Source organism: Ursus maritimus, unplaced genomic scaffold (genome assembly GCF_017311325.1).
Source record: "Ursus maritimus isolate PB19 unplaced genomic scaffold, ASM1731132v1 scaffold_17, whole genome shotgun sequence".
Classification (NCBI taxonomy): Eukaryota; Metazoa; Chordata; class Mammalia; order Carnivora; family Ursidae; genus Ursus; species Ursus maritimus.
In genome coordinates, this window is record NW_024424119.1 from 25283642 (window position 1) to 25308745 (window position 25104).

The window sequence follows — 25104 nt, forward strand, 5'->3', positions numbered from 1 at the left end:
TGCGTCCAGTCAGGCCTCCAAGAAGGTCTCAATTGCTTCTGCAGTCCCAGAAGTCTATACCTTTCCCCAACAGCTCAAAGCGTCTCATCAAATACCCACTCTGGGATCCCATCTTCTGTCTGATGGGAAGTGACTCTGCACTTAAGAAAACAAATGTCACGTCCTGTGTGTGTGAGAGGGTGGGGCGTTCAGCGTCATCCACATCTGCCCATCCCTGTCCCTGTTATCTCTGTAGAAGGTCCCCAGCTGATTTCAGACTCTCACTCTGGATGCCTCCCTCATTCCAGGAATAGTTCTGTCTTTGTTACCTGCTGTACAGAATAGCCCACAAACCTGGCAAACTTTAAGCAAGTTGCTTCCCTTCTCTGGCCTCAGTTTCTCTAACTCTCAGTGAAGGCTGGGTCTGGGTGATTCCAAGAGGCCCTTTGTGCTGAATGAAGCCCTGCATGTCTGCAGTTTGCAGGGCCCTGCTCCCATCCTGTTGCTGGTGTGGAGTGAGAGTCTCCTTAGAGAAGAAGGAGAAAGTTCTGTTTGCCTTCCTCCTCTTCTTTCCAGCAGACTTCCCTCCTTAACAGGCCCTGAGAGAAGACAGCTGGGCTCCCAGGGCCCCAGAAGCCATAGGAGGGAGTTCTCACTCTGGCATCATTAAAAGTTTAAGTGGCTTTCCCTCTGAGGGCAGAGGCCCCTGGATTCATTAGAGCTGCTGCCCCCTGGGTCCAATTTGGTTGAAGGGAATGTTTGGCGTTTTCATCCAGAGAAGGTTTTCACTAAGGGTTTGAGGCCTCCCTGAGAGAGCTCATCTCATTGAGGTCTGAGGGGGAAAGTCCCTGGAGGTCACTGCTTGCCCTGGCACTTTTCCAGAGGAGGAACCGGGCTGGGTCAGGGTCAGAGGGGAGGGGCTGGCCTAAGGACACAGGGGCTGGCTGCTGAAAACCTTCCTCCAGGTGGCAGGGAGATGGGCACTCACCAGCGAAGGATAGGAAGGGCGGGGGCCTTGCTGTGGATGGCCCCTGGGCATCTCCCGCAGGTGCAGAGGGGCTCTGAGGATGGCTTGACAAGCCCACAGCAGAAAGGGCTCCCCAGGGAGAGAGTGGGTGCCTGGCCCTGAGGCATGCAAGCCGATGGGCAGTGCTTGTTTAGGATGAACAGAGGAGATTCGGACTAGGAGGGGCAGGGGAGTCTGAGTGCTCAGGTCCTGCCTGCTCTGTAAATTCTTCACCAGGAAGGAATGGCATGTCACTCCTGCTGTGCAGAAGGTATGGGATGGAGCCAGAAGCCTGCCATTTATGGCCAGTCAAGACTGTTGAACGGGGAACCGGGAGGCAGTGACAGGGTCTGGCCTCTCTGAGCTCAGCAGCCTCCTTCCAGCCTCCTAAGCGTGGGCTAACACCCAGACAGGGTGGGTCTGAGGACCTAGAGACAGGGTTCAGCTTCCCTAATGTTGGAAATCTGCCTGCGGTACCTCACTGAGCTCCTGAAATACAGGACAATTCATTCCACAGGGCCTGTCCCTGTCCTGGAGGACTCGGGTGGAAGGACAGGGAGCCAGAGACTCTCAAATGCTGAGATCTCCCCAGTCCACACTCCACTACAATAATATTGATGGCAAATGTGTGTCAGGGACTGGTTTAAGTGCATTATAAATCTTAACTCCTTGAATCCTTAGAAAACCCTATGTATGCGGGAAAGTACTCTTATTGGCCATTTTGCAGATGAGGAAATCGAGGCACAGAGAAGTTAAGTAACTTGTGCACAGTCACAGAGCTAGTGAGTTGTATTGTTCCAGAACCCACATTCTTACTCGCTATGTTGTACTGTCTAAGAGTGGAGGGAGCTGAGTCCAGGGAGGGGAAGGGGCCGGCCTGGTCACTTGGCCAGGTGGCGGAGATGGAGGGCCCTGGACCTCTTGTCCCCAGCCTCAGGGCTCTTCCTTCCACAGCCCTGCCTGACAGCTCCTCTGTCCACACCCAGCCTCCCCACGGACTTCCCCAGAGTTAACAGTCGCCTGGCCTCGCGCTTGGCAGGCAGCTCCAGCCCAAAGAGGCTGCGCCCACATTCCCTGGCTGCTCTCCAGCCCGCAGAAACGGAGACAACAAGGTCCTGCGACTGTGAGGGCTGAGCAGAGGCTGCTGAAGGGGAGGAAGCAGCAAGGAGCTGCCGAGGGGAAGGACTGTCCAGCTCCCAGATGCTAGGCCTCGTGGGCTTGGTCATAGGCACTGCTGTGGCCGTTCTGCTGCTGCTGCTGGTGGCCGCCTGCCTGTGCCGGGGACGCCAGGACCACGATGTGGAGACGAACCGGCCTGCAGCGAGGAGAAACCGAGTCCGGTGGGCCCAGCCTTGGTTCTTCCCGCGCCGGGGCCACCTGGGACACCTTCACTATTTCCGTCATCCTGGCCACGTGTCTCACACGCACCATGTGGGCCACCAGCACCACCTCCACCATCACCAAGCCCACCAGCAAGCCCCCCACCACCACGCCCACCGCCACGCCCACCACCACGCCCACCGTGGCCGCCGCTAACACCCGGGAAGGGCGGCGATTGCCTGCCCTGCTGTCACCAGGACTCCGTGGACCCCCGTGCTCCCGTGCAGAGGGGCGTCTCTGTGGTAAACGCCGGGTACTGTGCCTGGGTCCTGCTGGACTTCTTCTGCAAACTACGCCTCAGGCTACGATGAGGAGAGAACCGAGGGCCACTGGGGGTGGCCCTGCACTCACTGGAGGGTGACGGGGTGAGAGCAGGGGGGTCCTTTGGGGATGGACACCGCCTCGTGACTGTAACTCCCAGGGAACACCGGTGCAGGTGGACACACCGAAGACGTGCCGCGATCTCTGAAGTGCTGTCTTCCAACTACTGTGCGCAGGCCGCTGGCCCGGGGCTAGCTGGGAGCTGCTCGCACCGCCCTTGTATTTGGAGAAGGCAGTATGAGGCCGCAAGGGCAATTCGCTTGTGCTTGATGCAAGAAAATAATAACCACCGAGAAGCTTTTGTGAAGAGGCTCTTGATTGTAACTCAGGTGGGAGAGGGAGCAGCCAGGCATGTCTGCTGTGCCCTGGGACCTTCCTCTCCGCAGAGAAATGAATGCCCGGCGCAGGCTCCTTCTGCCTGGTGCTGGAGGGCCGGCTGTGCACGGGCAGGGGGGGGGACCCGGACGGGCCCTGTGGTGCTCCAGGGCAGTAGGGAAGTAAAGTTCGGGACCCAGGCTCTGAGGGAGGATTCAGGGTTTGCATGCAGCCCTGCCCAGAGCCGGCTCTCTGTGTACCAGGGGGATTCTGGGCTTCTGTAGGACAGTCTAGGGGCTCAGGGAGAAGAGCGATGAGGCCACCCAGACTGGCCCCCAAGGGCTCTACCTCCAGTGCTCTTCCTAGCCCATCTCCAGGGCAGACTGAGCTCTGAGACCTGCAGACGCCTCACTCTGCAGGCTGTGTTGAATTCACTCTTTCCTTGGTAACTGGGTCAGGGTTTCTTATCCAAGCCTTGAGTCTCCAGCTCCCCGTGCCCACGGGGGTCTCTGTATATCAGAGGGGTGGAGAGGTTCTTTAAACTGGAGGAGGTGGTGCTGGGTGGCCTTAGGAGAGTGCTTGCCTCCTGGGGATCTCAGTTTCCTCTTCCCTAAAATGGGATAGATAGCAGAGACTCCTTCTTGCCAAAGCCTGGAGGCATGTTCCAAATATCCCATGAATAGCTGGCAGAATTCCACAGGGAGGAAGGAAATCTTGTTCTGAGGCCTTCAGCCTGTGCTTGGGTGGGAAGTGGAGGGAGGAGAGCCTCGGGGGCCAGGAGAGGTGGTGGGGAGGGGCTCTAGAATAAGCCAGAAAGTCAGGGGCCTGGTGACTCATTGGAACAGAACATCCTGTTTCTTTTCTATTTCCCCGTGGATTCTCCATGAGGGCTGGGGTGTGTGAGGGGGAGAGAGAGCCAAATTCACACTGACAACCGCACTAGATTTCTGGGCTGGGAAAGTGGGCGATGGGTCGTCAGTATGTATTGCTGATTTTATCTCTGCTGTGTCCTTCAAATCCTCCTCCCCTCCCACATTCCCATGTTTGCCCTAGCTTGCCCCCACCCCCACTGGATTTCTGCCCATCTCCAGCCCTTCCCTTTCTGAAGTGTCTCTGCACTGTGGCCTGAGGGGTCTGCCGAAACACCTCATCACCCTAGGGGGAAAGTCCCTTCTTTTCAGTTTGCTATTCAGAGCCCCCTGATCTGGTTCCTGCCCCTTGCTCCTTTTGTCCTGTCCACACTGCTCCATCATTGGCTCCAGGAAACACCTTGTACCTTCCCCTCTCTGGGTCTTTGCTCAAGAAGAGTTTGTTGCTCCCTCCTATAGGTTTCCAATTTGTTATTAGTATTTTTGTATTCTGTTGGAACATGATTACATTGTCTCCTTCCCCTGAGATTTATGGCAGGATTCAGGGGCCCCTGCTCTCCTAGATCTGAGAAGCTTTGAGGGCTCCCTGCCCCCAGCACAGAACCAGCCAACACAACAGATGCTCAGGAAAAATTCTCAGAACCTCATGCTCTCTGGAAAAGTAAATACGATTGGAATAACCACTGCCAGAAATTTGGGGCTTGTGGGACACCAAGTATAGCAGTAGGGCCTCAAGAGGATTAGGCCTCCGAGCTCCTGGGGCCTTGCTGAGGGGGCTTGGGTTCCCACTCCATACCCGGTGTTGGGGGTCTGAAAAGTGGGAAACATTTAACAGATGGACGTGTGTGGCCTGTTGGCTTGGACGTCCGCTCTCCCTCATCTCTCTGCAGAGCCCCATGTCAGACTCGGCTGGCCTGCCTCTCCTCAGTGTGGCCTGGAGTCTCTGGGAGAACTCTGCCCTTTCTGTTCCAGGATGTCTGCCACCGTCTTTGCCCTCGCTAATGTAAGGGAAAGCGTGGGATGTAGTCTTTTTCTGATCAGTTGACGATGGTGGCTAGGGGAAGACACATACGTATCTAAGTAATAGTTACCTTGGGGAGTCCCACGGGGTCTGGGGTCCATGGGCAGTGGCTGCGTATCCTGAGAAGAAGAGAAGATACCCAGGAAAAACCCTTAGTACAAACATCTCTGAGCCATGGGCAAGCAGGTATGGGTGTCTTGATCTTTCCAACTTGCCTGATAGTGCTGCTGCCACTTGTCACAGGACAGGGCTGTGGGGGGATGGGCAGGGGCGAGGATCCTGGCCTGAATGGGCACTGTGCTCAAGGCAGTTGCACTTCGTCCGTCTTTATCAGAGGCTGCTCCTTCTGCCCTGGGCTCGAGATGCCGTCTTGGTCATCCCACATGGCAGACTGTCCGTGCGATGTGAAACCCCGAGGGGCCTTCAGAGCAGGCTGCCCCTGTCCTCACAACACAACCCAGGTCCTTCTCATTGTGCCACACAGCGTCCGTTCAAATACTGAATGCCTGCTGTGAGAACGGACCAGAAGGCCTATTTTTCTGATGAATCAAGGAAGGGCCCCCAAATCTCAGGATCCGATAAGGAAACCGATACAAAGCAGAAGATAAGAGGGCTGAGCAATCGCCCCTTATTCCAGTTTAAAACTGCTGAAAAGTGTGCACCTACCATAAGCCGCCTCCGACTCTCTGCATCCACAAAGAACCAGCAACCAGAAGTCAGAGAACAAATAACTCAGTTGAAACCTGATTCCTCTGGTGCCTCTCACCTTCTGAATCCATGAGTTGATTTTGTTAATTCAACCTGAAACCACCCAGAGCAGATTGGCTCATCATGTTTCCTTCTCTCTGCTCTGGTTGCCCCAGTTAATACCAATAATTCGAGGTGTCCAGCTTCCTGCCATGGGCGCAGCTTGCCCAGTGCTGCTCATGCAGAGGAAGAGCCCTGAGCTCATGCTGGAAAAGGGAAGAGTGAGAGTTTGACAGGCTTCATGTAGCCCACATAGTCACTGTCTCATTCTGCCCTTAAGCAGCTTCCTAACACTGGTACTAAAGAAAATTCCCTGGGGCCTTGGAGAACTTGCAAAGCACCCAGGCTGTGTGACCTCTGGCTGGCCCTTTGTCCTCTCTGGGCCTTTGCACTCTGATCAGTAAAACTGCAGAAAGAGGTGAATGCTCCGTGGCCCTGAGGTACCTGGGAAGAGCACTGAGCTAGGATGGAAAGGAGGGAAGGCCCCCCTTCAGCCATTTGGTGCTCTTGTTATCACAATGACTAATTAGCTGTAGGCTACAGGCAGGTCATTTAACTTCTGACTATATGCGTTTTGTCTGTAAAATGGAGACGAGATCACTTCCCAGGGTTGCTGGAGCCATTCTATGAGATAATGCCTGGCTGTGTCTGGTACCTGGAAGCATTGTTTCTCTCCACTCCATTCCTCATAGTTTGGGTAAAGCCTCCTTTCTGGAAGTGGGATAAGTTTCAGGGGCTTAGCTGTGAAGAGGTGTGACTGAGGGAGAGGGTGCAGCCCTTCTGGCGGACTTACTCAGCGGCCTGGCCGGCTCACCCCTCACCCGGAACGGCTAAGTGGAGAACCCGACTGCGCAGGGCTGGAATGGAGTGGGTGTGCGTGGGGGTGGGGTAAGGGCAGTCACCAAGGGGGCAGGCAGCTGTGCAGGTCCTGGGCCCAACTCACAATTGGAGGAAGGAATTCAGGAAGTGCTTACAACTACTCAGACATCTCGGAGCCTTGTCCGAAGCAGGACAAAGGCTGCAGCACCCAGGGATGAGTGCGCCATGCCCTGGCCCGTGGGGTGGCGCCCAGGTCAGGAGACCATGGCGCCACATACAGCCCGCCCGGTCACTTGGGGAAGCCTGGGGTAAGTGGTCATAGCACGTGAGTGTGGGCAGCAGGTGTGAGTGAGCGGGCAGCACGGAGGGCTGGGGGAGGCCACGCAGAACAGGGCTTCTCGGGAACAGGACCTGCCTGCAAAAGGAGCCCCGTCGTAAGTCGTCGAAGGGGTTCAGGCCCTGTCAGGAGCATACCCTGCCCTCTCTAAACAGCACTGTCCCAGGCCCATGCAGAAAAAAGGAGGTCGAGTGAAAGGGACCACAGCCCCTGCCGAAGGCCCCATGGCCCTTGTGGCGACCCTGCAATGCCCCCACCTGACCTTGCCCAGGGCTGGCATTGCCTTCCTCCGCACCTGTGTTCCCGCCCCCTGCCCGCGTCCGGTTGCTCAGGAGGCAGCAGAGAGGCCGACTCAAGGTTCTTCCAGGGGAGGAGCCCAGGCTCATCCTGGATCCCCAGGAGGGGGAGTATTTTGTCTTTTGTCTGAGCAGACAAACTCTCTTGAGATGGGTAGGCGTCACCGGAGGGCCGGGTTGGCAAGATTCCCTCTGAGCAAAGTCTTCTGCTCCCTCTTTCTCAGCCCCTCCGAGTTGAGGGAGTCTTGAGCTCACATCTTTCAGGACAGCTCTTCTTCCAGAAGCTGCCAGTGGAGTTGACCACGGCTCTTGGGATCCTGGCCAGAGGCTTAGAAAACAGTAACAGAGCCCAACTGAGGACTGACTGGCGCAATGAGGAGTGCCCAACGTCCTAGTGGGGCCGTGACCCAGGGCCTCAGACCAGCATCTGCCTAGGAGCCCACAAGGAGCGCGGCTGGAAGAGCAGGGTGCCTGCTACCACCCAGAGCCCCCTGTTTCGGATGGGGAGCTAAGGCTCTAAGACACACCCCCGGTGCTCAGCAGGTCAGCTGCCACGCAGAGCCATGGAAACAGCAGTGATTGGAGTGGTGGCGGTGCTGTTTCTGGTCACCGTAGCCATCACCTGCCTCCTCTGCTGCTTTAGCTGTGACTCGAGGGCCCTAGATCCTCAGGGGGGCCCTGGCCACAGCTTCACGGTGGCCACATTTCACCAGGAGGCTTCTCTCTTCACGGGGCCGGGTCGCCATGCCCAGCCGGTGGCGGCGACGGCGGGTGCCCGGGACTTCTGGACCTTCATGTGAGGCCTCACAGCCCTCAGGATTTGTTCTGCTGGTGGGTCAGACCCACTCACCCCCCACAAGCCTTCCCTGGTGTCCCACTCCTCCAAGTCTGGCCTTCCTGGCCTTCCCCGTCTGTTGTATTCGGCAAACTCCCCATCCCATCCCATCCCAGCTTGCTGTGCCCGCCATCCTGGGAGATCTGCAGGGTTGGGACCAGGTGAAATTCAGCTCTGACCCCCTGAGCGTTCAGCTGGACCCTGCCCACAGGATGGGGCCTGGGAGAGGCCTGAAGAGTGAGTGACTGGGCAGCGTCGGCTTGCACGGGGCCAGCTCTTCTGAGTTACTCAGGGGACAGCAACATAACTGGAGTTTATTGTGAACAGAGAGCTAGTTCACTCAGGTTATCCCAGCATGCCCGTGAAACTGGTTCTATTGCCACCAGAAGAAACAGCGCCCTCGAGTGGACATTTTTACATTTTTATCTGCCCCTCTGATCAAGTCGTTTGATTCTTTGCAATGGCACATCGCACAGAACGGAACCCTGAGACCTGTCGGTTGCCTGAAATCAGCCCTGGAATTCTGCAACCAAGGGGCTGCTTCTTTGGGAAGCAGCGATTTACTTTATAATTGAAAATGTATATCCTTATGTAGGTCTCTCAAGAACCAGGGTTGAAAACTACAAAAGGAAACAGAAGAGGAAAAAAAAAACCAGTCACAGAAAAGTACAAGCTGTTTGATTAACAGGAAAGCCAGAAAGAAGACTTGGAAACATATTTTGGATGAAACTTTATTAATGTATTCTTATAGGTCACTTCTGTTCTTAGGCAATGTGAGTGACTTGCGTCACTTAGGAATGATAGAAAAATAGTGAACTGAAAGATAATTCCAAATAAGTTAAAATGTTATGTTACATCGAAAGCATGTAACAAAGCTCTTGTTTTCATCACAAATAAAGAGATGCTCAGTTTTTATTAATAGAAAATCTGCGTTTTTTTTCTGTACCAGGAAATAAATGCTGTGCCGTATTTAGAATATAGTTTGAAGGGTACAAACTTCTGGGTCTCCCGGTTCATATGTCTCCATTCAGCCCTGAACGGATAGCTCTCCTAGGACCTGCCTATTGAGGGGGCAAAACTGACCTTGACAGGGGTCTGGCCTCTATCGGTACCTAGACAGGCCATCTTGGCCACAGGAAGGACTCTCAGAGAGAGGCTTGGGGCCACACAGGCAGAGAGGGATGGCGCAGGGGAGCATGGGGAAGGGAGAGGCACAGCCCATGAACAGGAGTTCCTGGGAGCTTGTCTTGGTTACTCTGGACCCGAAAGCCCCCAAACAGGGCCTTCATAGATACACACGGAAGGGAACTGTGGCAGGTTGCGTTCTCCACAAATGAACACTGAGGCAAAGCTCGGGGTACAAGATGTTTATAGGGGTCAACATCTGTGAGGGGAAGGAGGAGAAAGCAGGACTAGATAGAGGAAAAAGTGAAATCATAATGCAGGCCCTTAATACCTGCCTTCTACCTTTGCTCAGTCTCTGAGTGCTGCCCACCCCCATTCCTTGTCCCCCAAGGTTTGACCTCCGGCAAAGCAGCTCTGTGGCTGAGGCTGTCCCTGAAGTCCGTCCTTGAAGGGGTCCTGGGTGGTGCCTTTCTCACAACTCAGCGGGGGCCTGTTCTCAGAGGTGCCCAGACATCAGAGGTAGGCGAGCATGTCTAGACACGAAATACCTGGGCATGGAAGCCCCAGATGGGCAGAGACAGCAGTGCGAGGTCTGGGAGGGGAGCACACAGTCAGCCCTCGTCCAGGTCAGGTGCCTTTCAGCTGGACCCAAGTATCAGGACCCCAGGGCTAGAGCTCGTTCCTGTGCTGCATGGGCACAACCTTCCTGGGTCAGTGGAAGGAGGGTCTGCAGGCTGAAATCACATGACTATGAAAACAAAGCGAGGATGGGAAGCCTGACCTCACTCTTCAGGCAATGGGCAGTCTGTCAAGCCCTGAGGTTTCCTCATTTGTTTGCTTGCTAATCCACCCATTTATCTACCCATCCATCCATCCATCCACCCACCCACTCATCTAGCTAGCCATCCATCCATCTCCATCCATCCATCCCCCCGTCCTTCCATCCATCCATCCATCCATCCATCCATCCATCCATCAACTCACTGAGCCTTCCTTCCTTCCTCATGCATTTGCTCATTCATTCTGTCACTTGTTCTCTTAGTCATTCACCCCTCTATTCAATACGCACTGGCTGAGCACCGACTGTGTACCGGACTCTGCCCAGGGAACGTGGGAGTCAACCAAACGTGGTCCCAGCACTTGGTGAACTCCCAATTTAGTGACCTGGACAAGGCTGCAGCTAACACACTCAGGTGCTCAGGGGAGGGAGAGCTGGGAGACCCAGGGAAACCTGGGAGGAGGTGGCCCTCAAGCTAGACCTGAAGCAAAGAGGGCACTTCAACAGGGAGAGTTTGGGAGAGAGTGTTCCAGAGGGAGCAGCACGAGCAGTGATTCAGAGAACATGCAGGGGCAGGGAGTAGGCAGTTCAGTGGGAGGAGATGAGGTTGGACAACAGCCAGCTCCCGAGGGAAGGACTTCTTGCCACACTGGGCCAGCGCGTTTCTGGGTAATAGACGATGAAGACAACGGAGAGGCAGCCTTGCTTGTTGGGCTGGACAGATAGTCTTTCAAAGCACACGTGTGCGCACACACACACACACAACACACGCCAGCATTGCAATCTGCTATTGCTACAAAGGAGCTAGAGAGACTCTGGGCAAGGCCAGCCTTGAGTGGAGCAGGGCTTGAGGGTGTGGGAGAAGCTGTCCCAGAGATCAGGGAGTTTGAGGAGGGAAGGTAGGCAAGGCCAGCATCCTGCAGCAGGCTGATAGAAGGAGGGGGCTGAGGAGGAGAAGCTGAAGAAGGGACAGGAGGGTGGGGAGCACATGGGACAGAGAAGCAGGGAGTAGGGTTGCCAGATTTAGCAAGTAAAAATGCAGGACATCTAGTTATTTTAATTTCACATAGACAAAAAAGAAAAGTTTTTAGTATAAGTATGTCTCATGCAATATTTGGGACATACTTATACTAAAGCATTATTTGTTGTCTATCTGAGAGTCTGTTTTAACTGGTGTCCTATATTTATTCTGGCAACCTTGCAAGGGAGAAAGTGGTTCTCAGAGAGGACGAGTCAGCTGGTTGAAAGCATCAGGGGGGCTGGTGACAGTGAGCACAGAGCAGAGACCTTGGATTTTGCAACATGAGGGTTGACGTTGACCTTGGTGAGAACAGTTTGAGAGGAGTGAAGGGAGTGGCCCGACAGTGGTGTGCACGCGCATGTGTGTATTGTGTGCGTGCATTTGTGGGTGTGCAAGGGCAGTTGAATCAGTGGGAGCTGGGAAGGGGAGGTTGCAGTTGAAGATAATCTGAAGGGAAGAAGAGCGATGTATTTTGACCAGAATGGCACCACGCTGAGGGAAAGGTGATTATTATTTTTAGGAATGGGAAGGAGGTTGAGCAAGGAGGATTGGGGAGGGAGACACTAACAGTACACCAGCAAGGAAGAGACCCACAGAGGCGTCCCCAGGATGGGCCTGGGAGTCAGAGCTCAGGAAGGGGTCGGGGGGTCAGGCCTGGATGGTGGCATGCGGGTGCAGCAATGCTGCTGGGAAGGATGTTCGGGGATGCAGGTAAATGCTGCGTGCTTGCTTGTCGGGGGGAGAAGGGAGATGAGCGTGTCATGCCAGATGGTCTGTTTTCTCAGCGAAGCAGGAACATCTGCTGAGAGATGGGTATGGGTAGCTGGGATTAAGGAAAGTCTGGAAGGATGACCCAGAGAAGGGATGAGCTCCCCCTACAATCTTACTTTGCTTGTGTGTGTGGAGTGTGTGGGTGCAAGAGTGTGCGTGGGGTATGTGGTGTGAGGGTGAGGTGTATGTTGGTGTGTGTGTGTGATGTGTGTGGCATGAGTGTGTATGTGCATGAGGTGTGTGTTGTGTGTGTGGTGTGGTGTATGGTGGTCCAGGTGCTCCTGCCCTTCCGCCCAGTGCAGCCTGTTGCATAAGAAGAGGGACGGGCTCTGGAACAGGCCAGCAGCAAGCGCCTCTGTCTCCCAGGGGAAGAGGTGGCAGTGCAAGGACAGAGACACTGGAAGGCCAGCACAGCCAGGAGTGTTTGTCTGGGGGCAGCAAGGGAAGGGGCCACTCAAGGTCAACCAAGCAACCTGGGGGCAGAGCCTCACTGGAACCGGGTTTCTGAATCCAGTATTCTCTCCGTTCCCTCTACTGCTGTTACCAGTTCCTATTTATTGGACTTCTATGCATGAGCTCCACGCTTTCTGTAGATCTTCTCAGTGCTCACAGCCACCCCATCCCCTCTGTTCTGTAGCTGAGGAACCTAGCTGCCCCCTATGAAGCACTTTGGACAAATGTCTTACAGCTCGGCTGTGGCAGGAACCTGCAGGTGCAAAGCTCAACTGTCCTTTTCGTCCATAAATGGGGTCTGGCTCTGGCAAACTCTCAGCAGACCTGTTTCCTATCTTCAAAATGAAGGGAAGGCCAGAGCACCTGGGGATCTGATTTGCCCTGGGTTTCCCTGGACGGAAGCTTTGTGCCATATCCTAAGGAAAGTGGGGGCCTGGCAAGACACAATGACCCTTTTCTACTCCTTGGAACAAGTGGTTTCCTTTAAGGAAGGTACTTTTCCGGAAAACATGTTATTTCATGGCCTACTGACTCCAGAATCCAGCCTGTCCAGAGAGAAACACCTCCCTGGCTGCAGGGCCAAGAATGTGGAGGAAAAGCAGGGCAGGGGTGAGCCCCTCCTGACAGCTGGGTTTAGAGGATCTTCCCGCTCTGACTTCCTCTAGACACAACAGGACAGAATCCGGTACCCCTGCAGGTGCGAAGCCTCAGGGAGGTTGTGGTGGGCTGGCTGGGGGCTGAGGTTCCGCTCTTGACAGATGTTTATCAGCCTGAGGCTTCCTGGGCGGCTCATGAGGATTGTGTATGGCAAAGACCCCTTTCTTCTTCAAAGTCAGAGATCCAGGGAAATCCACACGTGAACAAAGCTTCACTGTTGCTGTCCTTGCACGGACTTCACCACTGTAATATCCTCCGACTGACCTCCCTGTTCTCACCCCACCCCTGCCCGCCTGGTCCCTAGAGGGATCTTCCTCACATATATTCTAACCTCTTTGGAAGTCTCCTATATGGGCTTTGATCTCAACTTCAGGCTCTTGGTATCTGTGCTAGGCATAATAATGGGTTCCCAAAGATGTCCACATCCTAAGCCCCAGGACCTGTGACTATGTCCTGTTACATCCAAAGGGGAATTACTCTTGCGGATGGAATCACAGTGGAAAACCAAATGGACCCAAAATAAGGTTATCCTGGATCATCCAGGTGGGCCCAATACAATCAAAAGGGTCCTTAAATGTGGAAGAGGGAAGCAAGAGAGGTCGGAGAAAGACCTGGAGAGAGAAGGGACCATCAGCTAAGGAATGCCTCTAGAGGCTGGAGAGGAAATGGAATCTCTCCGAGAGCCTGCAGGTAGGAACCGAGCCCTGCCGACCCCTCGACACGAGCCCACGGGGTCTGAGTTTGGACGCTGACCTCCAGAGCTGTAGGACAAGACATCTGTTATCTATAACAGATTTGTTATAATACATGAGTTGTTTTAAGCCACGGAGTGTGTAGTTACAACAGCAAAGCATCCTTGGCTTGACCATCATTGCGCACCAAGACTTAGGCCACGACTTGCTCCTCCAGTTAATCCCAGTCCTGGCTGAGTCAGGTGGCATCTGAAGAGCTGAAGAAAGTCGTTGGGCTCAGGGATAGGAGTGCTCTGCAGGGAGGGATGTGGAGATAGAAATCACACTTTACAGATGCTGCTGGGAATAGGCTAAGAGTAACAGTGTGGGTTGTCAGGCTCTGTGTAGGTGTTGGGCAATGTGCGTCTCCAGCAATCCCAACACAGGGAGATACCCACCCATGTGTGTAAACATGTATGTCCAAGGCTGTTCTTACAGTATTACTATTTATTTATTTAAAAAATTTTTAAAAGATTTTATTTATTTATTTGACAGAGAAAGAGACAGCCAGTGAAAGAGGGAACACAAGCCGGGGGAGTGGGAGAGGAAGAAGCAGGCTCCCAGCGGAGCAGGGATCCCGATGCAGGGCTCGATCCCAGGACCCTGGGATCATGCCCTGGGCCCAAGGCAGATGCTTAACGACTGAGCCACCCAGGTGCCCCTACAGTATTATTATTTTTTAGAGGATTATTTGGAATAGCAAAAACATGTAAAGATCAAAGTATCCACCAGTAGGGAAACATATGTGTCCCTCTTGGAATTATTATGGTGTATCCACAAAATGGAATAATAACCGTTACAAAAATGTACTGACTTGGAAACTGCCCACTATAAATAGAGAAAAAATAGCAAGTTACAGAATGATCCCATGAAACGGGGTAGAGGGAGCAAATAAACACGACTTCTCCTTAAGAAAACAAAAGCAAAAACAAAAAGCTCCTAAATTACTCTTATGCGTATATGCATACATATACACATGGAAAGTCTAGAAGGATATGGTTACCACTGGGGGATAGGCTTGCAGGGAGGAGGAAACGTACTTTTGACTTTGTGTACTTCTGCATTGCTTGAATTTATTTTAACAAGCATGTGTTGCTTTTCAGTACATGCAATAATATTTTTTTTAAGGATTGTGCAGAGGTTAAGAAAAGCAAACTTTACTGCTACTGTTCAGAAAATAGCTGTTATTTGCAAAAAGAGCTCTCCGGGCTGAGGAAGGCCAGAGCTCCACTTAGCAAGAACATTCCGGACACAGATGAACAAAATTGATTCCTGTTTCTGTGTGAGCTCAGCTGGGGAACGGGGCAGCATGAATCCTCGTGGAAATGTGGAGTCATCCAGGCCTTCCTGGCTTCTTACAGATGAAATAGTTCCGAAGATCTGAAGTTCGGGGAGGGGAACTGACATATTCCTCTACATTTTATGGCAGTTCCAGACTGAAATGCAACTTCCCAGCTCCCATTTTGGTGAACTTGCAACTTGCACACAATTCACACTTCCCTTTTTATAATCCATCACTTTCATGTGAGGAGTGTAATTTTCTGCATTCTGCTGCCTGATCCCAACTAGGTGCAGAATGACTCCACTTTAAACCTGAGGTCTTATTTACATCTTGAAGCTCCAGCTCTTAAAAGGGACAGGCACTGGCAGAGAATCTAGAAAAGAGGCTAGGATGGATGGACTCTGGGGTTCCCGTCTTGGCTCTCCCTGTCGGGCTCACATTACAACAGTGTATCCGGTGTGTGGACGTCCTTTATCTGTCTGGCACTTAACCCTCTACAAGGTGTCCCAAGTTTGCAAAGCTCTTCTGAGCATTGTCTCAGCTGCCTCCCGCAAAAACTGGGGGGCAGGGGCCGGTAAAGCATCATCAGTTGCAATTTACAAGTGAGGAAACCAAGACAGAGACACTTAAGTGACAGGCCCCAAGTCACTCAGCAATTTCGTTGCAACGTTGGGGACAGAATCCCATCTCCTAATTCTGTCTCCTTCAGCCAGAGCTTCCTTTTATATCTTTTGCATCTTCTGTTTCCAAGGTGGACTTTGATAGTAAAGGTTGGCTGCTTTAAAAAGTTTGAAAATCAGTGATCCAGAGTAATGTTTCCAAATTTCCAACTGATACTAATATCAACAGCCAGGAACGACAAATTGAAATTTCTAGGATTTCTCAAGATTCCTGACATTGTAAATCATTCTGCATCTTTCGTAATATTTATTTACATGCTTTTAAATGAGAGACCATAATAATAAACAGTGAATAATTTTCTGATCTTATGATACTAAAGGTTTTAGAAGTTTTCAGCAAATAATATGGTTTTATATTATTATTATCCTCACAAACCAATATACTGTGACAAGATTATTTCAGTAGCATGTGAAACTGATCTCTACCTGATGCAGACTCTGGATATAGAAAATGATAAAAGGACGGGAATGGTAACACACAAGAAATGCCAAATAGAATCACTTAAAAATGGAAAGAGAACACTGCAAATATTTGATATTTAAAAGTTATGATTTACAAAACGAACTTTAAAAACACAAAGCATGAATTAGTCCATCTGATAGTTTTGATACTTGCTTTGCAACAAGCATTCCAGATGTAGAAAACTTTCTTTCATTTTACACTAATGTTTTTGAATTGAGAGTGTGTCCCAAACATCTTCAAGTTGATTATTAAGGGTACATGTCGCTTCAGAGAAGTTCATTTACTTTTTTTTTTTTTTAAGATTTATTTATTTATTTGGGGGGGGAGAGAGAGAGAGAGGGAGAGAGAGAGGAAAGGTGCGTGCACAGGGGGGAGGGGCAGAGGGAGGAGGGGAGAAACCCAAGCAGATTCTGCGCTGAGCAGGGAGCCTGATGCGGGGCTCGATCCCATGACCCAGAGATCATGACCTGAACCGAAATCAAGAGCAGGATGCTTAACCAACTGCACCACCCAGGCACCCCTCATTTCCTTTTTTAATGACAATTTTGTCTGCTTGCCTTAGTCTTGATTTTGCTGTTGAATTCAATATTGCTCTTGCCAATTCCGATTTTCGTGCAGTTTCTGATTCCATGTTGGAGTGTTCTGCAAAAACAATCACATCGTACTTTTTTTGCATCTCTTTTATTGAATATTAACAAAGAACTGTAGGCTGTAGTGAAAATACTTGAACACATGGAAATGCCAGCAACCATTATTGGGAAGTTTTCAAATCATATTAACATTCAGACCCACCGGGAAGGTTAATAACACTCCACAGAATCACTTGTTGAAATTGCCAATAGAGGGACTTATTTTGCCTCAAAATTTGTTATTTTCTCTAACACCACTCATAGGACTTGTATAAGTATCCTATGTGCATAAAGTTATTAATATTTATTTTATTTGTGAAAATGACTGACTGTTAGAAGCAGACCAGTCCACAGACACACACTTAAAACCAGTGTGTGCTGGTAAATCCACACCCTGGGAGAAAAATCAAAGCCCTGATAGGTAGCATTTGCCGGTTTCTGAAGGGAGGTAAAAATATTCCCACTATGGTCAATTTCGCGCTCCCAACGTGATGTCACTGAGCGCTGGGGAGAGACGCACACAGCTGCTCTCTGGAGCCCTTGCGAGCCAGCGCCCACACACAACTGCTCCTAACACGGCGACGGGATTCATTCGGGAACTGTCCACCTTAATTTTCCAGCGTGTGCTTCAGCGTCCTCCATGCTCGCTTCTGATTTGACATCCATGGATTCCTTTGAACTAGTGACATCTCTATGTTGATTGTTTAGGTTTTTTGTTTGGTTGGTTTGGTTTGGTTTTTTTGTTTTTCTATCCTAAAAATTTTTTATTTTTATTTTTTCAGAGTAAAATATAAAATAATACAACAATCAGTCCCCGAATTGATAAAGTAAATCTTTTTTAAAAAATTGAAGTATAGCTGACATTTTCTTAGTTTCAGGTGTACAACATAGTGATTCCACAATTATCTACATTACAAAATGCTCACCACAGTGTCGTCACCATCAGTCACCACAGTTATCGTGATATTATTGACTATATTCCCTGTGCTGTATTTTTCATCCCCGTGGCTTATTTGTTTTATAACTGGAAGTTTTTCCTCTTACTCCCCTTCACTGAGTTTGCCCATCCCCCCACTCGATCATTAAGTTTTAGTTCTCATGGGAGAAAACTTTGCCCAGGTTTCTAGATCTCTCAACTTATTTTAATTAGGATTCAGGCTTTGGAAAAACCTAGCATTTCTGAGAAATGCCAGGAAGGATTTCTTGCATAGGAACACTAATCGAGAAGATCTGAGTTAAAAAACCCATTTGTTTGATCACGATTTCACTGGATACATTTTTGTGGGTCCCCATTTTGCCCACTGGTCATGGATTTTATTTTAGGGGATTTTAATTGTGGAGTCCTATACAATTTGGTGTCAAGTTTAGCGATTTTCCAGAGAGGCTGGCCCCCAGGGTTGGATCAGGAATCACTTGACCTTGTGTCTGATCCTAAGCACATGTCATACAAGCTGTGAACACAGCCAGTTGTCCCCCAATCTTAGTGTCCCCCTTCTTCCTTATTGTGAGAAAAGCGACAACAATGTAGCCTCCGTTGGATCTAGGAATGACCAACGGAAGTACGACTTCTGGGGAATGTCTGAGGTAGAGAGCACCGTACTTTGCCTTTCTGCTTTCCCTCTGGCCAAAACGTGGCTGTCATGGCTAGAGCTACCCAAGTCACACTGGACCATAAACTGACCTTGGAATGGAACAAGGTCGAAGGAGCCTAGGTTTCTGATATTGTGGGGGCACCATACCTCACCCACCTCTTGGCTCGGATACAGAAGGGAAATAAATCATCTTATCTAAACCACTGTTGAGAATGAGCTTTCTATCACTCGCAGCTGAAGCAAATGAAAGCGCATATTCACCCATTTGTTTCCCATTGAAAGCACAGCCCCCTAGCAAGAGACTAAGAAAGATCAGTAATGGAAGGCGGTAGATGAAACACCTCAGCCTTACTCAGTGACTCAGACGGCGGCGTCTGCGAGGAGATCTTACCTAAAGGTATGGACGATAGAATTTGTAATATAAGAGACCGTGGCTGCCCCGAGGTACTTGCTGTAGGTTTGTCAGGAAGGTGGATACCTAAGAAAACTTCTGTACTGCTCTGAGCTGGTTAGCCTGGGAAAAGAATTTAGACTTCTGATTCTTACAGGATCTGTTTACAAATGTCTATGACCTTAACTTTGTAGCAACCGGAGCCCTGGAAGGCATAGAATGTACTTTATTGCCCTGCAGGCTGGGAGTATAAGTATGGGCTGAAGAACTAGGGGGTTCAGACCAGGGAAGAGATTAGGGGAGGTGGACGCTGGGGATCTGAGAGCCGCTTTCACACATCAGAATAAAGAAGGGTTTAGGGGCTTCTTGGAGACTCTCAGGCCCAAACCAGCACCCTTGGGTAGATGCTGACAATTCTGCCCTAAGTTACAAGGAAATCGTCTCAGGGCTGGAAGGAGGTGGTCAAGGGGAGTGCCTCTCCTGGTCGGGGGGGTTTAAGCAGAGGGTGAGCAGAGTTCCCAAATACCAGTCTCCACATTGGTACCTGTCCGTGAAGCTTTCCAGGTCTCATTTTCCTGCTGAGGAAAGAAAAGATTGCGTGGTACGTTTTTTATCAAGCTAAATATCTGCAACTTGAAGCACATTTCCTTTATTCTGAGATTATGTTCCTTCTATTTTGGGGGGTGTTAAAATGTTTTTTTGTTGTTTTTAGATAGCAGGTGGTATTTGCTATTGTTGTTTAACATCCTAAATCAACAAAACCAAACCTTGACAACTCCTTATAAGTCTCCATAAAAAAACCACAAAAATCCTTATACGTGTGAAGTCTGGAAATCTGGTAACTACTGGCAAGATGGACCATATGATACAGCTGTCTCTGACTTGACCTTTCAAGGAGCTGTAGTTCATGCAAGTGACCACTAGATGACACTCTTGTCTATTTCCCGCAGCTGGGTAATTTCAGGGCGCAAATACAGAAATCAGAAATGGGATCCCCTTGCTTTAAGGTAGATTAACCTTCATTAATAAAGTATTCACTTTTCCCACACATAACTACTTTGGGATAAACACTAATTTGTTATTAGCATTTGAAAACAAAACTAATTTTCAAGGTTCTGTTCTTAAAATGGAAATGATTACTTTCCAAATGCTCTCTTTAACTCTCCAGTATTCTCAGAAATTTAGTCTACTTACAACAAACTTTCTCTTGGTCGAGAGCCTTTTGTGAGCATCTCAACCAGCTGCTGTCTTTACTCGTGTGACAGTATGTCATGTCCATTTTTACAGAGCACACAGCATGTAGCATGATGCCACATTGATATAATAATAATAATCTCCGTTTGTCTAGTGGTTTGCGCTTTACAGTGCTCTTCCAATGGGAGCAGAGAATGACCTTTCCTTTGTCCTTCTTTGTCATAAGCTCAAGTGAGTCTAATGCACGTTCTTTTTTTTTTTAAGATTTTATTTATTTATTTATTTATTTATTTATTTATTTATTTATTTGACAGAGAGACAGCCAGTGAGAGAGGGAACACTAGCAGGGGGAGTGGGAGAGGAAGAAGCAGGCTTCCCGCGGAGCAGGGAGCCCGATGTAGGGTTCCATCCCAGGACTTTGGGATCACGCCCTGAGCCGAAGACAGACGCTTAACGACTAAGCCACCCAGGCGCCCCTAATGCACCTTCTTCATAGTGAAAACCTTCTACCTCATTCATTTATTCAACAAATATTTATTTGAGCATGTTAATGACTATACTGTGCCCTGTGCTGGGTACTGAGTGTTAGCAATAATCACAGCAGAGGAAGTCCATTCCCCCATGGAGTGGACACTCCAGTGGGAGATAATCCGTAAACAAAGAAATGAAGAGATTGTTTGTTGGGTGGTAATGCGTGCCGTGGGGAAGAATAAAGGTGTAGGGGGTGGGAGGGCATCCATCTTCCGCATGTAGAAAGATGCCCTTTATGCAGAGACCTGAGGGATATGAAGGGTAGCACAGGTGACGGTGTGGACGAAGCATGTGCCAAGTCTCATAGCAAAAAAGGAACTGGGAGGTTTGATGGTGAGAAAGGGACTTGGAAGGATGTCAGCTGGAGGCAAGGCTGAAGAGGTGGACAGGACACAGATTGTGTGGGAATTGGGATTTTACTCCCAAGTGCGACAGGACGCCATTGGAGGGTTTTGAGCTGGGAAGATACATGCTTTGAAACACGAGGAATAGCCTGCAGGGAAGCATGTGTACCAACAGAATGGGCCCAATTTCAATATATTTTGAAGGAGGCAAATAGGACTCCCTGCTGCATGGGATGTAGAGGGTGAGGGATGGACTAAATGAAGACGATCCATAGGTTCTTGGCCTGAGTGACTAGGTAGGGGGTGGTGCCCCCATTTACTTAGATGGGAAAAATGGGGAAGGAGCAAATTGGAAGAACGGCGCTGAGAAACTGAGAGTTCTGTTTTGGATTTATTTGATCTGAGGGTTTATTATACATCCAAGTACAGATGTCAAATAGGCAGGTGGTTATTCAAGTCTGGACTTTGGAGGATGGGTTGCGGCTGGTGAAGTTGCGGATAGATCCATTCTTGTGGACCTCTGCTATCTGGCAGCTTAGTTAACAACAGGGTCTTTTTAACTTACTCTAATGGCACTTAGAAATTTGGCATGATCTCATAATATCTTTACCGCACTTCAAATGGAATATTTAGTAAATTCTCTATCTACCGAAGTTGTCAGACATGAGACCAATATGTTTCAAAACATACAAAGCCTATATTGAAAAGTTAAAGATTACAATTTTCTATTAAATTTACTTAAAGAAGTTAGAAGTTACTTTGCTTCTGAATGACAGGTGTATCAACTTGAGAGAACCTTCCTCGAGCTGCTGGTGACAGCACCATGGTCCAGACACCTGCCAAACCTGCAGTCCTCTTCAGGGACTTAGTCCTAAGGAAATAATCAAAGAAGTAGATAAAGTTTTCTCAACAAAGATGTTTATTTCATCATTATTTACAAGAAAAATATTGGAAAAATAATTGTCCGTCAATTAGGGACATAGTCAAGAACTGTGGCAAATTCATAAAATGGAAGATTGTTCGCACTGACAGGATGTGAACAAAGGGTTTTTAGTAACATGGTAGGGATAGTTATGATACAAAATTAAGTGAATCCTAAGATTTAAATGTGCACATACAATATAATCTCAGTCATGTGAAAGTATTTATGTATTAACATGACAGAACGGAGGGAAATTACTTCAAACTTTTTAGAGCGGTTAACCATAGCGGATGGAATTCCTTCTTATACTGCTTTGATTTTGCCCAGACTTCCTATAACGGGCATGTGTTAATTTGTACTCTGAAAAAAAAAATCATCATTTGGATTGAAAGCACAAAGAAATGGGAAAATGGAAAGAACTACCATTGGCCTGGAAATCAGAAGATAAAGGATTTGGGTCAGAGTCCTGGCTTACCCTTTGAGCCAGGAAAAATTTATTTTTTCTTTGAGCCTTAGGTTTCTTACCTATAAAATGTGACTAGGAACCCAGCCTGTCTCCCTTTTGGAGTTGATGTGAAGATTTAGCAATTATGTCAGCACAGGGGCTGATCCCAGGAGCCATTCAAAGTTTGAAATGTGAAGTGGCTACACCAAGATTCTAGGGACAATGTCCTGCCTTCCCCACTAGTGCAGAGTGAATGGGAGAAGGTAACTGAAGAGGAAGGGAAGTCCACAGAGGCAGTAACTCCTCTGAACACCCTGTCCTGGACCCAAGGAAGTGGGTCTTCCGGTGTCTGCTGGTTGTGGGCCCAATCCTGACTCATTCATGCCTTAGAACTTTGGTGATAAGATGGGAGAGACCTCAGTGATCATCCAGTAATAATACTTATTTTATGGTTGTATTTATTGAAAATTCACAATGTGTCAGGCACTGTGATTGGTGCCTTTTGCTAATTTTGTTCATCCGTTCCACCCAACAAATATTTATTGTGCACATTCTATGTGTCCTACCTAACTCCATTTGTATATGGCAGGATTTCCCCATTCCTTACCTCTTTTGTAGGACCCATCATGTACCCACTCCCCTTTTGGTATGAGACTCACACCAAGCTAGGTAACAGGAGTGACACAAACTGAAGGAAAGAAAGAGACCGTGACTTTTGTGGCATAAAAATGTATACATGACAAATTAAGAGACAGCCTGGACTGTGCTAAAAAACTCTGAATGTCTCATGGGTACTTGACCTTGAGGCTGTGCGTCAGCCTCCTTCATATTCATGCATTTCAAATTGTCTCTGGCTCCATCCAAGAGAAAACAAGATGGCACCCAGTGATCAATAACCAGGATCAGATGCAGGGGATGAAGGAAGGCTCTGATGCGAGGGAGCAGGGAGGTTAAAACACCACAGAGCTTGGGCGTTGGTAAAGGGGAGGAAGTCTCTAGGGAAGAGGTTCCCAGGCAGACTGAGAGAGGGGCACCTACCTGGGCAGCAGCAAGGGTTGAGAACAAAGGTCACCATGACCTTTGTGGCACAGAGGAGAGGCAACCTGAATGGGGCAGAGGATCCATTCCTTTTTTTTTTTTTTTAAGATTTTATTTATTTATTTGACAGAGACAGCCAGCGAGAGAGGGAACATAAGCAGGGGGAGTGGGAGAGGAAGAAGCAGGCTCCCAGTGGGGGAGCCTGATGGGGGCTCAATCCCAGGACTCCCAGGACTCCGGGATCATGCCCTGAGCCGAAGGCAGACGCTTAATGACTGAGCCACCCAGGTGCCCCAAGAGGATCCATTCCTGATCCCTCCGCTATAGTGGACACTGTGGACATGGCAATGGGTGACTTGAACCCAAGGAAAAGAACTGTAAATCCCAAGCGATGACTACTTGACTCATCCTCAGACTGCGGCTTTTGTTCAGTTATGATCTCTGCTGCCTTGCCTTCCTGAAATCCAGGCTGTAATAAGGGGGTCACAGTTAGATGAAGAAATTGAGACTTAAAGGGTCAAAGTACAATGTGAGGATTGTTTAGATCCTTATTCAAAGAAACTGTAAGAAAAAAAGAAAAGATTGGGACATTAGGAGACAATTGGAAATTCCAAATTTGGAAATGAGTAGATATTTGAGTGTATTAAGAAATTACTGAAAAATTTTATACATGGTGATGGTATTGCATATTATGTTAAAAATGTCATTACCTTTGAGAGATACACTGTATTTTTTTTATAGGTGTAATGACAACAGTGTCTGGAAAATAAAGAAACTAGCTGATCAATTCCTGTGACAGAATATTGGCAATAATCATTCCCTGGGGGAAGGGACAAAATAAGAGACGGGAACAGGATTTCTAGCAGCAAACTGAGGTAAAACTTTCCTCATTTTGTTCTTATTGTTTTATATTAAATTAGGGCTGCCAGATAAAACACAGTTTGCCCAGTAAAATTTCAATTTCGGATAATCAATGGAAACTGGAAACTCTTTTTAGTAGAAGTATATATACTTCTACTAAAAATATATGCCTTTTAAATGTATGTATTTTTATGTATATTATATATGTATATTTATGAAAGTATTGTTTATCTGAAATTTGAATTGAATTGGGCATCTGAATATTGATTTGCTAAATCTGGCACCCCTACAGTAAGGCATGGGGATGCCACTTGTGAAACAGGACTTTGGACTTCTAGGCCCCTTAGTTTTCTTTCTTGGAAGATGGTTAAATTTTCTTTTCTTTATTCAATCTCCTGGTTCTGTGTGTCTATCTAATACTATAGCATTATACTTTAAGTAATCTCTACACCCAATGTGGGGCTTGAACTCATGACCCAGAGATTAAGAGTTGCAAGCTCTACTGACTGAGCCAGCCAGACGTCCACTTGTAGCATTATATTGAAAAAGATGACCTACTTTACATTAGCACCAACGGAATATAAGAGTATTTATTTCCCTCTGTTCTTACCGATGTCAGACATCATCCATCTCTTAAGTTATGCTAATCTTCAGGACAAAAGGTTTGAGAATTGCCAGTTTAGAATACTTTTTAAACGAGACGAACTTTTCTTTTGTGATGCCTAGCATCAAGGTTTTGTTTAAAATAATTTTAAATATTATTCTACATTATAAAAATTTGCACCATGAAATGTAATGACTTACAACACATTAGCTGTTTTTAAGTTCCAACAGTGGATTTCCTAGCTTCTCCCAACAAAACTGAGCTTTTCTGTGCATACTCAAGTCAACGGTCAAGAATTTCAAATTAGCTTTAGCAAAAGCAACTGTTTATACTTAAAAAGAAAATATTTGAACCCAGAACTCATTAAGATAAAAAAATTTAATAAACTGAGGATGTCTTGTTTGTTGATGCCCCTAAGAGCCAACATCTAGGTCAGATAACTTATACTGATGTAAACAGTATTCCCATTAGCTTCATGTAACCGTATTTGTAATTATTGCAATAAGGGATTAAAAAAAAACTAGTCTCTTTAATCTATGTTTCCACAAAAAGCTGTTGAAAGAACACATTTCTGCTCAGTTGTTTTTTCCTTTGCTTAAAAAATAAAAGTACCAGGAATCCCACCCCACCCTGCTGCTGGGTAACAGTCCATCATTTCTTATTCTTG

General features: G+C 48.5%; 2 protein-coding genes across 2 annotated transcripts; both read left to right on the forward strand.

Moving 5' to 3' along the window:
* Window positions 1–1986: 1986 nt before the first annotated feature.
* On the forward strand, window positions 1987–2987 carry HRCT1 (histidine rich carboxyl terminus 1). The gene has a single exon (XM_008695204.2). The coding sequence runs from the start codon at window positions 2186–2188 to the stop codon at window positions 2519–2521; it is 336 nt and encodes a 111-aa protein (XP_008693426.1). The 5' UTR covers window positions 1987–2185; the 3' UTR covers window positions 2522–2987.
* A 2551-nt stretch (window positions 2988–5538) lies between these two features.
* SPAAR (small regulatory polypeptide of amino acid response) lies at window positions 5539–8840 on the forward strand. Its single transcript, XM_040631591.1, has 2 exons — window positions 5539–6765; window positions 7315–8840. Exon 2 carries the CDS (start codon window positions 7654–7656, stop codon window positions 7888–7890), a length of 237 nt encoding a protein of 78 aa, XP_040487525.1. The 5' UTR covers window positions 5539–6765; window positions 7315–7653; the 3' UTR covers window positions 7891–8840.
* Window positions 8841–25104: the final 16264 nt, after the last annotated feature.